Source organism: Chaetodon auriga, chromosome 18 (genome assembly GCF_051107435.1).
Source record: "Chaetodon auriga isolate fChaAug3 chromosome 18, fChaAug3.hap1, whole genome shotgun sequence".
Classification (NCBI taxonomy): domain Eukaryota; kingdom Metazoa; phylum Chordata; class Actinopteri; order Chaetodontiformes; family Chaetodontidae; genus Chaetodon; species Chaetodon auriga.
Window position 1 is genome coordinate 20,501,638 of NC_135091.1, and position 14,102 is coordinate 20,515,739.

The 14,102-nt window shown below is 42.6% G+C and overlaps 1 protein-coding gene across 1 annotated transcript in view; it reads left to right on the forward strand.

Moving 5' to 3' along the window:
* nt5dc1 (5'-nucleotidase domain containing 1) overlaps positions 1-14,102 on the forward strand; it is a 61,293-nt gene that overhangs the window by 21,030 nt on the left and 26,161 nt on the right. The window contains exon 7 of the mRNA XM_076755711.1: positions 12,355-12,529. Coding sequence (XP_076611826.1) covers positions 12,355-12,529 — 175 coding nt within the window. The remainder of the gene's footprint in view (positions 1-12,354; positions 12,530-14,102) is intronic.

A 14,102-nucleotide genomic window follows, 5' to 3' on the forward strand; every position in this document is an offset into this window, starting at 1 on the left:
GCACAATAAAGTCTCTTTGAAATTTTGCAGCATTTTCCACAAATCCCTGTCTTGTACGCAAACTACTTTTCTAGAGACAACTTATCACCCGGTAGTCTGTCCTGTTATATACCTTTACAGTCTGCTTTTAGAATCATTCACGTTGTTACTTTGAAAGTTGCATCACCACAGTGATCCTAGTTTTGTCACAATGGATGGTTTTTCTATACATTGCACACGGTTGTCTTACCAAGGGAGCATATACATGTGTCTTTTGTATGTTGACATAGCAACTGTGTCCATGTTTTTACAGCTTCATAAAGATTTAAGTTAGACGATGAAGTCATCCATGCCACAAGCCTTCAACCTTAATTATTGTGGAAAGAGGCAAGTTAATTTGATGTCTTTGTTTGCATTTTAAATGTGCCCACACTGGTGCCTTTGAAACAAGAGTAGCATTCTGTTTATGAGGTACATGAGGTGATCGCCGTGTGTGTCACATTCTCGTCCATATACTGTAAAACCGACCATAGGTGCTTTTCATCACATCTGTTAACCGGAGAAATTCATTCAAATTAAGGCTGCGACAACTAGATTTAACTTAATAAAACTGATTCAAATCCATTCTAAAATAGTTGGTAAAGACTTTCATCTTTGATTAGATGGGTCTTGTCTTATGATGTCATGCACGCACTGTGACGTCTCCTAAGGGGGGAGGGGGGGCAGTAAGCCAGCCAATGCTACACCTTGTATAACTCTTGTAATGAATTACAGGAAGTGATGGCATCTCCTTTTTGTCTGTAATTGTAAATTTTTCCATTAAAACAGACACAGATCAGGTTTAGCCAGCACTAATCAACTAAAATGATTTGACAGAGACACTGAAGTTTAATGTAACATTATGGAATTTTTTGAATACTTCATGCCATTAGTCAAATGTTCTCACCTGAGGTGGACCAGGCACTTTTGTTCACGTCACATAATCTCAGAATCGGCTACTGAAGTTTGCCCAGCTGTCATTATAGATGTTCAAATTTCTATTTCTATGAGCTCTTTAAGGCCTTCATGCTTTAGTGCTGCAACTAATGATCATTTTCATTGTAGATTAATCTGACAGCTGTTTGCTCGATCAGTCAGTTAACTGTTCGCTCTCTAATGGCATCTAACCAACACAACAAAATCCATCCATCCATCTTCTCCCGCTTATCTGGGGCCAGGTCGTGGGGGTAGCAGTCTGAGCAGGGACGCCCAAACTTCCCTCTCCCTGGACACTTCCTCCAGCTCATCCAGGGGGATCCTGAGGCATTCCCAGGCCAGCCGAGTGACATAGTCACTCCAGCGTGTCCTGGGTCTTCCTTGGGGCCTCCTCCCAGTGGGGCATGCCTGGAACACCTCCCTAGGGAGGCGTCCAGGGGATAGAGATGCCCGACCCACCTCAGCTGACTCCTCTCGATTTGGAGGAGCAGCTCCTCCCGGGTGACGGAGCTCCTCACCCTATCTCTAAGGGAGCACCCTGCCACCCTGCGGAGGACTCTCATTTCAGCCGCTTGTATCCAGGACCTCGTTCTTTCAGTCGTGACCCAAAGTTCATGACCATAGGTGAGGGTAGGAACGTAGATTGACCGGTAAATCGAGAGCTTCGCCTCAGCTCCTTCTTCACCATGACAGACCAATACAGCGACCGCATTACTGTTGCCGCTGACCAATCCGCCTGTCAATCTCAGGCTCCATTCTTCCCTCACTCGTGAACAAGATCCCAAGATACTTAAACTCCTCCACTTGAGGCAGGAACTCTCCCCCAACCTGGATGGAGCAAGCCACCTTTTTCCGGTCGAGAACCATGGCCTCGGACTTGGAGGTGCTGACTCTCATCCCAGCTGCATCACACTCGGCTGCGAACCGCCCCAGTGTATGCTGAAGGTCCTGGCTCGAGGGAGCCAACAAGACATCATCATCCGCAAAAAGCAGAGATGAAATCTGCCGGCTCCCGAACCGAACCCCCTCCAGCCCCTAGCTGCGCCTAGAAATTCTGTCCATAAAAATTATGAACAGAACCGGTGACAAAGGGCAGCCCTGGCAGAGTCCAACATGCACTGGGAACAGGTCCGACTTACTGCCGGCAATTCGGACCAAGCTCCTGCTCCGGTTGTACAGGGACTGTACAGCCCTCAGCAGAGGGCCTCCAACCCCATATTCCCAGAGCACCTCCCACAGAATGACGCGAGGGACACAGTCGAATGCCTTCTCCAAGTCCACAAACCACATGTGGACTGGTTGCACAAACTCCCATGAACCCTCAAGCACCCTGTGGAGGGTATAGAGCTGGTCCAGCGTTCCACGGCCAGGACGAAAACCGCATTGTTCCTCCTGAATCCGAGGTTCGACTATCGGCTGGATTCTCCTCTCCAGTACCCTGGAATAGACTTTCCCAGGGAGGCTGAGGAGTGTGATCCCCTGGTAGTCCAAAGATATTTAATTACTCTCACATTTTGTGAAGAAATGACTTGCTGGATGTAGGAAAAGTTTGTTATTTTTGCTTGAAAAACTATTTTTCTGTCAATTAATTGACTATTTGCATCAGCCGTAGCTGTATAGCTGCTCTGAAAAACTGGCATTTAGAAAAGTCAACAACACCTCTGTCCACAAGCACTGTCCCTGTGAAGACGTATTAACAGGGACATCATAGTCACACAGTCTTTGTGTTGCTGCTGTGCTACCTTGCTAGTTTTTGGTTTTTATTCACTGTGACAGAGAGTTGCAAACAAAAACAGCAAATAAACCGAAGTTTGCAGTGGAAATGTCCTTTCTGGATGTACGTTACTGAACAGAGACGATACAGTAACCGGCTTTTTTCTTTGTAATGTGGGTGAGACAAGTGAGACGTGTTAAAGAAAAGTAGTGCAACTTGATATTAGGCCGGCTTTGCCTGCCATCCATCTGTTTGATGTATGCTGAGACGTGATGGAGCTTGATGTTTCTGTGTTTACAATTTGCTGCTCCCAATGTGCTCAATATGTGTGTTCAGGAAAGACAATATTTACCTCACCCCTCCTGTCTCTGCCTTCTGTCTCTGAGGACAGGGCTCCATGTAAACACCACAAATCCACAAGTGAGATTTAAATGCCAGTTCTCCTCTGTAAGGATCAGTGGCAACCTATTTTCATGTATCAAACGATCTGTTTGCCATTGGAGTCCCTTTGTCCCTGACTGAGTCCCTTACAGCTTTGTAACAAACGTCTACATATGTTCCAATGACGTCACACGTCAGGGTGGGGATGTACACTGTTATGTCTAACTTGCTAAATGATGTCTTGGCAATGCCCGTGCTTTGATCTGGCCAATGTTTGCTCTCAGATAAGATCAGTTTTTGTTTGGCATGCAAGCAACAACAGTTTGAGCATGTTCGTACAAACAGAAAATATGCAATAAACAATACGTTCCTAATGAACTGGTAGGTTACATCAGGGTAGATGGATGTGGAGGATGGATGTACTGGTATCACACTCAAAGATAGACTGACATGCAAGCATGATTAATCTTATGGTTGGATGTTAGAGATCGATTACAGATTTCAGTCATCAGGAGTAAAGACATTATAGTTTACTGCGCATTAAAAAATTGGAACTTGCCTTTTTTTTTTTAATTGTAACAGAGGGAATGCTGTAGGGCTGCAGAAAGACATAGACCTGATTGGAGAACTGACTAAAACCTTTACGCTTTATATGGTTTCTACAACGAGAACAGAAGGAATCTCTTCTGCTCGTTAGAGGGTCACAAAAACAACCATCATCATGTCAAAGACTGTGCAGTAACACTGGAAGTCTGCTGAAAGCTTGTAACACCAAAGCTCTGATTTAATGTGTTCATATTCTGAGAAGACAATAGTTGCAGTCAGCTTAATTAGCCTTTAATAGGCTGCCTCGCCGTTTTTGTGGTCGTGAGCGGCACAATGAATCTGTGTAGCTGCCATGTTGAACTGGATCATGGTGGCATGAATAAAACTGTTCTGTAAGGATACAAGTAAATTCAGGCCTACTGAGCTGGCTATGTAGAGCAAAGAGCAAGACGAGGGCAAGTGAATGATCTCAAACAACTCGAAATGTAGGCCTGTGGCCCGCTATCCAGAACAAAGGAGAGTTCTCTTCATTGGTGGTTGTGCAGAGTTCAGCTTTGACTCTGACATGCTAACTTGTGTTGTTGATCAGTTGTAATTTGTCTTGACGGTGCTGACCTTTGAGGGAATAGACACCCGGAGAGGCAAATATGAGTACTGGATCAGACTGAGTATTGACAGATACTCGATATCAAGGGCTCAGATCAGGATCAGGAAAATGTTTTTGTCTAATAATCTATTTGATTTGGCCACATAGAGTCTGGGAATGTAGCATGAGAGCTGCATCACGATTGTAAACAGCTGCTAAAATATAACAAATCTTTAAAAAGGCTGTTTATCCTCCCTCCACATGTCCTACAGCAACCCCAGTCTTCAACAGTATACTCTGTCACACGAGGAGAGGTGGTCACTGTGACCATGAGAGGACTATAAACTGTTCGTCTGGACTGGATGTGGATGTGCTCGTTGGGGTATTTTGCACTGGGAATCATAAAACCATTTTTCCAAAAATAAGTTGAGTCATGTGGAGGAAAGATGAAAAGGGCCAAATAAAGAAGGAAGATAATTCTTCGCATAAAAAAAAACTGAATGATTAAACTCATCACAGTGAACAAGAACACATTGTAAAATGATAAGATTAGGTTGTTTGACTGGTGCTGAGAGGAATTAACTCACATGGCTTCACTGAAAACAACAAAGCGGGGCTGTTACTGTCAGGAAGTAGAAATACAAAATTCTTTGCTTCCCACATGTATTGTCTGCTAAAAGTCCTGTATAAAGTTGAATCCCAGCATGCTCCTGGTGGCCCAGTGGTAAGCTATTGTTATGGAGATTGCACCTTGAGATGGGAGGATCATTCATCACTGAAGTGCCATAAACCCCCTATGATTAAAATGAGCCTGGCCTGACTTGCTCAGGGTTTAAACTCATTTTGCTTTCTCTGCTTTCTTTTTTGTTCTTCTTTGAGTCAGCAAGATTCAACTAAGATGGATATACTTAAATACACTGAAGCTGAAGGGCAATTTAACTTCTGTATTAGGCTCATGTTTGAATCTTGCAGGGGTATATCTGAATCAGCGACTTCTCTGTATATTTTGGATGCTTCTGCACCAGTTGAGGTGCTGAAGTGAACGCGCGGTGTTATGTGACGACTCATAGTTCATATTATGATCTGTCAGACATGAGATTTTGATGTATGAATCCTCAGTTTTCTTAAGATAGCTAAATATAACTCTGGTTTGGTATAATGACAGATTGCAGCGTCCCTCACGTTTGCTTTGAGGGGAGAATGACTGTGCAACTGGCGTCACTGTCCCCCACAGTGATCTGCACCAGAGTGTCCAAAAACCACCGTCCCGTCCCTTTTTTCTCAGCTGCCATTGTTCTTTGTGTCGCCTTTTCGCTCTGCCTCAGTGGCATTTCTTCTCATGGTACTGAATTAGAAATCAGTTAGACAAAAAAGCTGCAAGTCACTTATCAAGATGGTATAAAGGTACTCCCAACGCATTACAACAGCTCAGGCAGAAAACACATGAGGGCATTTCAGAGCTGTTTTTAGTGAATAATGTTTTTACTTTTCCAGTGAGTAATAAGGAATAAATACATAGTACTTACACATTTTTTAAGCAACTTTCTCAAAACAGCTCACCACTGATGGGTGAGGGCAAGACAACCCCTCCTGATATTGTACTTTAATATCATATTCGGCCTATGCACTGTGTATTACACATATATGAATATGAAAATGTCACACTTTGTATATATTCTGATATCACAGGACAGCAGTTTCATAGACTCAGAATGCATCTTGTGGCCAGGGTTTTATTTTTAGTTTTATTGCATTTTTGTTATCATTTCAAGATTCTCCTCCTCTGTCATAGACCAGAGGCATAAAAAACTGCGTGCACCATGAGGGACATGATGCAGCAATTTGCGGTCGGCCTGCTAAAAATGGAAAGTCCACAGACAAAATGGCCCGGCCAGTGTTTTCCACGTGGTTCCAACAGGTGCCGGAAAACACAGCTTGTCTGGAAGCTTTTTTAAGAGAAAACACTTGAGATTATAGCTTCCCTTAAGATTTCCTTTCCTTGCGCTTTATGCTGTGTATACAGAGCTTGATGCTCTTTAAATATAATTAGAAAATGGGTAAATGTATCTTTTTTTATATGTGTTTTGATAGTCTTTATTTTCCCTGCTAATTAAGTGGGCGATAAAGAAAACGAATCAGCCTCTAGGTTCTGTCCCCTCATCACATTTGGAGTGGCTGTTTGTGAAACGCTCCCCTGCTTGGCTCTAATTTACACTGCAACTGTTGATTTGCGTATCCTGTCAGGCCTCTTTGATGTGTGAGAGAGATTGAGCTGCTGCCTGTTGCGGTTCTCCCTGTGACGCTGGGCAGCTCTCCAGCCGTCCAGGCCCGGCGCCCAGCCTGCACGGCACGGTGCCCAGCCACAGGCCTACGGGCCCTCAGGGCACTTCAGTCCTACATTCACAGCCAGAGCCTGCAGAGGCACATTTACTTCACTGCACACATACTGTAGTAAGCTGGCACTGGTGATGGCCTGAGCAGAGTTTAAATATGCTATTTGCTCTGGGGCTGGATTGATTACACATTGCTCTGCCCTAAAATGGACAATGATATTAGCTTGGCCTGTTTATTCTCAGCCTAATGCCAAATAGAGGATGAAAGAGATAACAGGTGACAGGTCAGCATTCATGCACACAGGAAGTGGTCTTTGGGAAATTATACTGAAGCCGTGTCAGTGTTGGAGTAATCCAAACCAAATAAAATAAAGCTGTTTGAGAACGTCTTTCATGGATGTTGGACAATTGTGCAGAAAGAAATGATTGATTCATTGATCTTTGTGAAAGAGTGACACTTATTCCTGCAGTTTTCTCTCAATAGTCTCACAGAAATTACTTCCGTACTATATGAATTAATGTATACAAGAAGTACAGTCTCTAATTGTCCTAAGACCCTTCTCTCAGTTAAATAAAATAACAACATCTGTATGAGGGATGGAGACGTGGTGTGTGATGTTGTGTTGAGTGAGAGGACACAGGAGACAATGACTGACCACAGGTCAGTGAATGGACAATGACTTGTAAAGCTGTGGTGCCAACAATGAGAAGCTGCAGTCAGACTGACTGTGTCTCGACGGGTAGGACAGGGAGTGAGGTGTAGCTTTGACAGTCAGCAGAAGCACATTTATGTCCCTTTGAAAGAATCGCTGTGTGGATACTTGTGTTGCAGCTGGGTTAGTGGCTCTACTATGAGAGGCTCTCACAGTCTATGTAGGCGTACCAGTACATCGTTGTAGCTCTGCTGATTATCATGGTTAACATCACTGTTTGTCTGGTGCAAATATCGAGTGAAGCTGAATATAGCACAGTTATCTGCAGACACACGAGTTGTGTTTACTGCCACGGAAGAGAAATCTCTTGTTCAAGCCTGACACTATCTCTCCGCTGGCGTGTATGAAAGCTACATTACCTTGCCAGCTATTTAATTAAAAACAGTTCTCCAACATTGGTGCAGGGCCACAGTTTTAACAATACAGAAGCCACTCAGAATAATGAATGGAAAACACCATTTGCAGTATTAAAACTGCAGACTATAACTCACGGATTAACTCTCCCACTCAACCTCTGATCCTTCTCAGAGTTACATTTGACAATGAGAGCAGATCTTGTGAAGTGATTGGCCACGCTTTCACCCATCTGCTTTTATTCTGACCATCTATTTCTTCTTCACTCATGACACGTCCTAGGGCAGTTGTTCTCGTGGACATGAGCATGAATGACTTCTGCTCATTTCATGCTTTAGCTGGCACACTGATTTTTTTGAAGTAGATATATCTACCAGCACACATGGGATTAACTGTTGGCAAAAATCTGTAATTAATAGAAGTTTGTCGCTCAAGAAAATTTTTAGGGTTTAGATGCTCTTTAGTGGCTGTTAAACACGTCAATATAAGATAAACGGTAGAATAAATTAGTGGCATCTTGTGGTGAGGCTGCAGATTGCAACAGACTGAATATCCATCACCTCAGGTGTCCATTTCCCGGCGTGTAGGAGAACCTACTGCCCAAAAGGGAATCAGTGTTTGGTTTGTCCATTCTGGGCTACTGTAGACACATGGCGGTGCAACATGGTGGACCCCGTGAAAGAGATGCCGTTACCTCTGTAGATATAAAGAGCTCATTCTAAGGTAACAAAAACACGATTCTTATTTTCAGGTGATTGTACACTGATGACAACATACCTATGAATATTAGATTCCATTTCTGCCATATTCTGTTAATAGATCACTCTAAAACTTACACATTGGTCCTTTAAATAGAGTCTCTGTCCGGACAAATGGCTGTGGATCACTCAATATACTGTTACGGCTGTGCTCCTAGGCTTTACTTTTACTAATTTGCATTATTTCAATTGTCAGTCTGGTTTTGAATGAGGGGCCCACGTCTGACTTTGGTACACTATGATATGAGTAGACCCTTTCCATGGCCCTTGTTTCTGCTGTATACTTGGGTGGTAAATTTCAGGCCCCAGTGGAATAGCCTCTGATCTCTCCTGCATGAAACGTAACAAAAAGGATGGTGGCGAGATCAGTAGTTGTTTATCCTGTCACACACATAATGCGACATGGGATTTTGCTGGAAGGGAAGCTCTCCCAACCTCCCTCAACTGACCTCCCTGGCTGTGGGTAATGAGGCAAGACAGGAGCTCTGCTGCAGGGTCGTAGTGGAGGAACAGCCACATGAACTGAGGGCAGAAGGTTGATGTGCCAACCTGCTTTTTCTGTTTACTGAAGGTGAAATGGTCTGTGGATACAATTAGAACTTCTGAAGAAATATACTGAAAATCAGAACCAGATGTTTACTTCTGAGACATTTTCAAAGGTGTGAAATTTGGGGTCCTGATTGGTATCATAGTTTTTGCTTGTTTGTGTTTGTCGTCATCTCCTGGATAGAACCCTCTATTGCCTACTTAAAACTTAAAAGAGCTTTTACCTTCCTCGAGCTAGTTCTGTGCTCCGCCACAGGAGGGCAGCATGTCCAAAGGTTTCGAACTCTTGCTGCTGGACTTTCATGAGCTGTTTCAATCCATGCTAGACATTTTAAACTCAAATACAAGGACTGAGTCAACACTCGAAATTTCTCACATGGACTTGAATTGTGCTTAGCTCCAGAAAGTAGAAAGAATCAGCATGTTAAATTTTTCTGTGCTGTGTTAACACCTCAAGCCTTTTTGTTCACTTTAGACTCAAGAGGCCACCACAAAGACTGAAAGCTTAAAGCAGAGATATCATAAGATACAGTCCCACTAATACAATACCAACAGTAATAACTAACAATAATGGATAATTAGTTCCACTAATATAATACAAACTAAAAAAAAAAACTTTATTTGAAAAGGCCCAACCTCTCCCTCAAAGTCCAAATGCTCTCAGGGCAATTTCATGTTTTCCCACATGAAGTTCGGGCTCAAGTTAATCCCTTCAAATGTTTAGCAAATTTGGAGAGACATTCTTTCCTGAAAGATATTTTAAGCAGTAACTCAAGGTATGTTTTCATGCATGTTTGCGTGATTGACAGGCTTCAGCAAAATAATAGATATCATTGCAGATCCTATGTCCATATTTCTGTACAAGTTCAGGATGTATTAGTTCACGTAGCGCAGGCTCCAGTGTTTTGCCCTACTGGTAGTAGAGTCCAAGGATGGCAACAATGTTCTCTACTGTGTTCAAACAGTAAGATGTTTCCACGGCTAGTTGTCAGGGCTGTTATGAAATATGGTGTAAAAATTCATGGCCTCCAGATGTTGTTCCATGACTCTTGCTCCCATGAAGATGAACCATTGCCATTTTGAACACAATGTAGGCTGTCCTCTAGCACCATTCTAAGGCCAAAATGTTGACCGTGCATACACAAGATATTCTATAATGGGACAGACGTCATGCTCCTGAGAGGATGAACCCATTTGATTTTGGTGACCCAATGACATTTTCTCTTGTGTTCAGAAAACACTTAATTTTTTTTAGCTTGTCTACTAGTCCTCAAAGATGACATTAAGAACACTGTCAGTGTGTTGTTCTTTTGCTTTAAAACATTTTTAATGTGAGATAAAATGAACATTGCAGCTTTGATGGGCCCTTAGCAAAGTCTCACATCTGTATTCTTGGTTCACCACACAAATGCAACTCCATGGTGGTTTGATGAGAAAACATCAGAACTGTGTCGTGTGTCAGAAACAGAATCTGAACACTTTGGCCCGCAATGTAAACGGAGACTTTGGCTGTGTCTGTGTCACTCTGAGGGCCCAGTGATGCTTCTGACTGGCCGGTGATCTCTGCCAGAGTAAACACCGAAGCTCATGAATACACACCAGTCATCCACACCCTACCCTGTTTTCCTAAGCCCTCTTTTCTCCTGCTTGTGAAAGAAGCAACGCCACTTCTCACTTCATGGTTACCTTCTTCAGCTCAAGAGCAAATACCACATAACGATGGCCTCATTTTTCTGTTTTGTTAAGGATTTACATATTTGAATGTTGAATTGAAATTTTGTTCTGTGATTCACATAATTAGATGAGGCCGTTGCACAGCAGAAAATAGGGTAGCGCTTCTCTGTGTAACAGGATTAGAAAAAAAGTCATATTTCTGATGTTCATTTTATTTCATCACGTTTCCTCTCGTTCATTTCATCTCTCAAAAATTGCTCTATTTCATAACCTAGTAGTCACACATGGACGTACCATTTTATTTTGCCAATTAGTGTCAAGTGCCTCTGTTCCCTATGCATCTTTTTGTGTGTGTGTGTGTGTGTGTTTTAATATTCATGAGGCTTTGTTTAGAACATTAGGCTGAGATTTATATTCTGTGGAGGACTGTGTAACACACATCGTTGAGCTGCCAGATTTAGCTCTGTACAGTATGCTGACAGGATGTACTGAAGGGCAGCTGGGGGCTTCAAAGTGAGGAAAGCCCATTGACGGAGCCTTAGAAGTTGGAAACATGACCCTCAGCTCCCCTTCACCTCTGTGAATACAAATGTAAAGGATTAAGCAGAACAAAACAAAAGCATAAAACATTAGCTAGACACTGGTTCCCAGCTTGGAGAGACACAACGAAATGTAAACCACAGTTTAAAATTGTGTGAGAATGTGGACCTCGATGTTGTGATTTGGGTCTGTTCAGCATATAAACCCAGCAGCTCCCGTAAAAAGCCTTCAGCCTTTGTTCATCCTGAGCTCAATCTGTGAACGTTTAGTTTGTTGGTGAGAGAAGTATGCATCCTTTGATGACTGTCTGCTAAAAAAAAAAAAAAAAAAAGAAAGAAAAAAGAAAGTCTTTGCTTTTTGTTTTGTGAGGTTCTTTGAAGAAGCTAATGCATTCTTAGTGGTTTATTTTCACCCATCCAGAGACTCCAAAATGTGCATTTGTTAAAGATACATACTGTCGCGTTTCAGCATTTCCAGCCAATTACCGCTCTGTTCAGCTATGCAAACACTCATTATTTGACAAATAAACTATTTTTTAAATGGGCCTTAATACTGTGCAAAGCAGCTTTTCTTCAGTAACTTATGTCATATACTAACTGCTAACAACACTAGCCTGCCAGAGCCCACCATGCTAGGTGGCAATGTTATGAAAGCTACTTTGAAGCTGTAAAGTACACATTATTGAAAGTAACAAGCTTCACTCAGAAAAAGGAACTGAACACACTGAAGCCATTTTACATTGAGTGTTACAAACTTCTACTGTTCAGTAATTTATTTAAAAATGTATTATTATTTTGTGGTGCAATTTATTAACATGACAAATCAAATAAATGTAGTTGTCAGAAACTTGACTCTGCAGTAGTAGCTCTGCAGACGTGACTGATAAATGAAGTTAGTTTGAGTTTTATTCTTCTCTTTCTCTGTCTGTGTTGGTTGAATGGCTCTTGAACATCAGTGTATTGAATTGTGTCTGTGCCTGGTATGGCTCTTTCAAGTGCTTTGGCTAATCTTTAATTCTTTAGCAGCCAACCTCTTGGCTGCACCCATTCTTTAATGGCAATTAATGCTCGCCAAACTAGAAATTGACATGTACCATTTGTGTGGATTTAGTTGAACCCAGATTTGTGAAAAGCATTAATTTTGCTCTTCTGTACCGATTATTTTTTTATACATGTCAGAGACCATGGTAGTCCAATCTGTATTGTGTCTTTAAGATCAAAGCCGGTTGTCTAACAGTGTCTGTACCTCTGTCCAGAGGATGCAGGGACGTACTTCCCCAGTGTGAAGAGGGACCCGGGCCGGTATTTGCAGCCCTGCTCTGACTCTGTCAAGACCTGGCTGCGCAGCATGAAGAATGCCGGGAAGGTCCTCCTCCTCATCACCAGCTCCCACAGTGACTACTGCAGGCTCATCTGTGAACACATCCTGGGGTAAGAGTGCCCACACAGGGACCACGGACTGGCCTCCTCCTCAGCGAGGCTAGGACCTGGTCTGCAGTGCTTACAATAATAGCCCCCAACTCACAGCATTCCTTATAGCACTCACATGCCATCAGTCATTCCTGTAGTCAGTGCTGGCTCACATGTTTGCCTTAGAGAGACATTCTGCTACACTCATATATATCCCAGCAGCCCTCAGCAGGCAACACTGAACATTTCACTGTTACTTTTTGTCTTCTTTCCCTTAGTTAGCAGATTGAAAAAATATACATATGCCTCATAGACAAGACTTTTAGCAGACATTTACCAGTCAAATGTAAAGTCTTAAGAGGAAAAAGCACTTCACAAGCACACTTCACTCACCTCTTTACTTTGCTAATGAGCTTAACAGAGCCTTTGTAAATAATAATACAATACTTAATTAATTAATTGTAACTATTTAAGTATCAAAATGCCATTTTCCTTTTCTGTTTTTCTTTTCTGCTAAAAATGCTTTTCTGAAGTCCTTCACTCAGTAGGAGTTGCACATAAAAATGCTGACATATACTGCAAATAGTTATTCTACATTCACTTACTTAAAGCTGCACACAACTTGTTTTATGTTCCTTGCAGACAAAATGATTGACTCATGGTCCAATTAAGCTAGAAAGCCTTTAACCTTTAAGACTGTAGAAGCTACTAAAAGCCATTGCAGGAACGACTTGATGGACTTTGAGTTGAGATTAATTTTTTCTATTAATAATAGATCAAATGACTCTAAAGTAAAACTTGCTTGTTTAAAAGTGGAATTTCAACTTAAGCTAGCTTTAAAGTTCAGAAAAAGCTCCAAAGTGGACCTTGAGTTAAGAGTATTTTGCCAACCCCTAGAACCTGAAGAAAGTTGGTGCAGACCAAATACTTTTGGCTTGTTCTGCTGCAACCATGTGGCCAACAAAATCAATTAATCAATGAGCAATGTACACCCAGCACCTCATTTTAAAATTGTAGGTGTGCAGCACAAGGGCTCGTTGTCTTAGTATGCATGTTGCAGTCTAACACTGGCTTTGTTCAGCGCTGGCCTCCCTCTGCTTGCACTGCACACTGTGGGTTAGGCTTATTTTTGTAGTCAAAGCCCTGTTACTCTCTCAATCAAGCAGTAAGACAGCCTAGAAAAAACACAATGTCCATGCTGCTGCTGTGCTCTGACAAACATAAGCCCCTCTTGTTCTTTGTGAGGGACTGTTATCTTAGACCGAACTCGCCTGGTTCGGTGGTCTGCTTTTTCACTTTTCATGCTCAGAGCTGATTGTTCTCTGCAGTCCAGCAGAGGCAAAAAGCAGGTCGAGTCAAGGCTGTTTTGCTCTGGATACCAGTTTCTCATGGGGCCTCTGTGGCCCAGGCCAACTCCCACCCCACCCCCCCTCTCATTTCCTGTCAAGCAGTGTACAGCCTGGCCATTCCTGTTGTTCCTCACCCCTTTCCCCTGCTCCCCTGCTGTTTCACTGACTCCCCCCTCCCCTCCTGTCTTTTTGACCTCCAGAACTACAGCATATGTCACCTCCCAAGGAGAGCAGTCAGAGTCCCA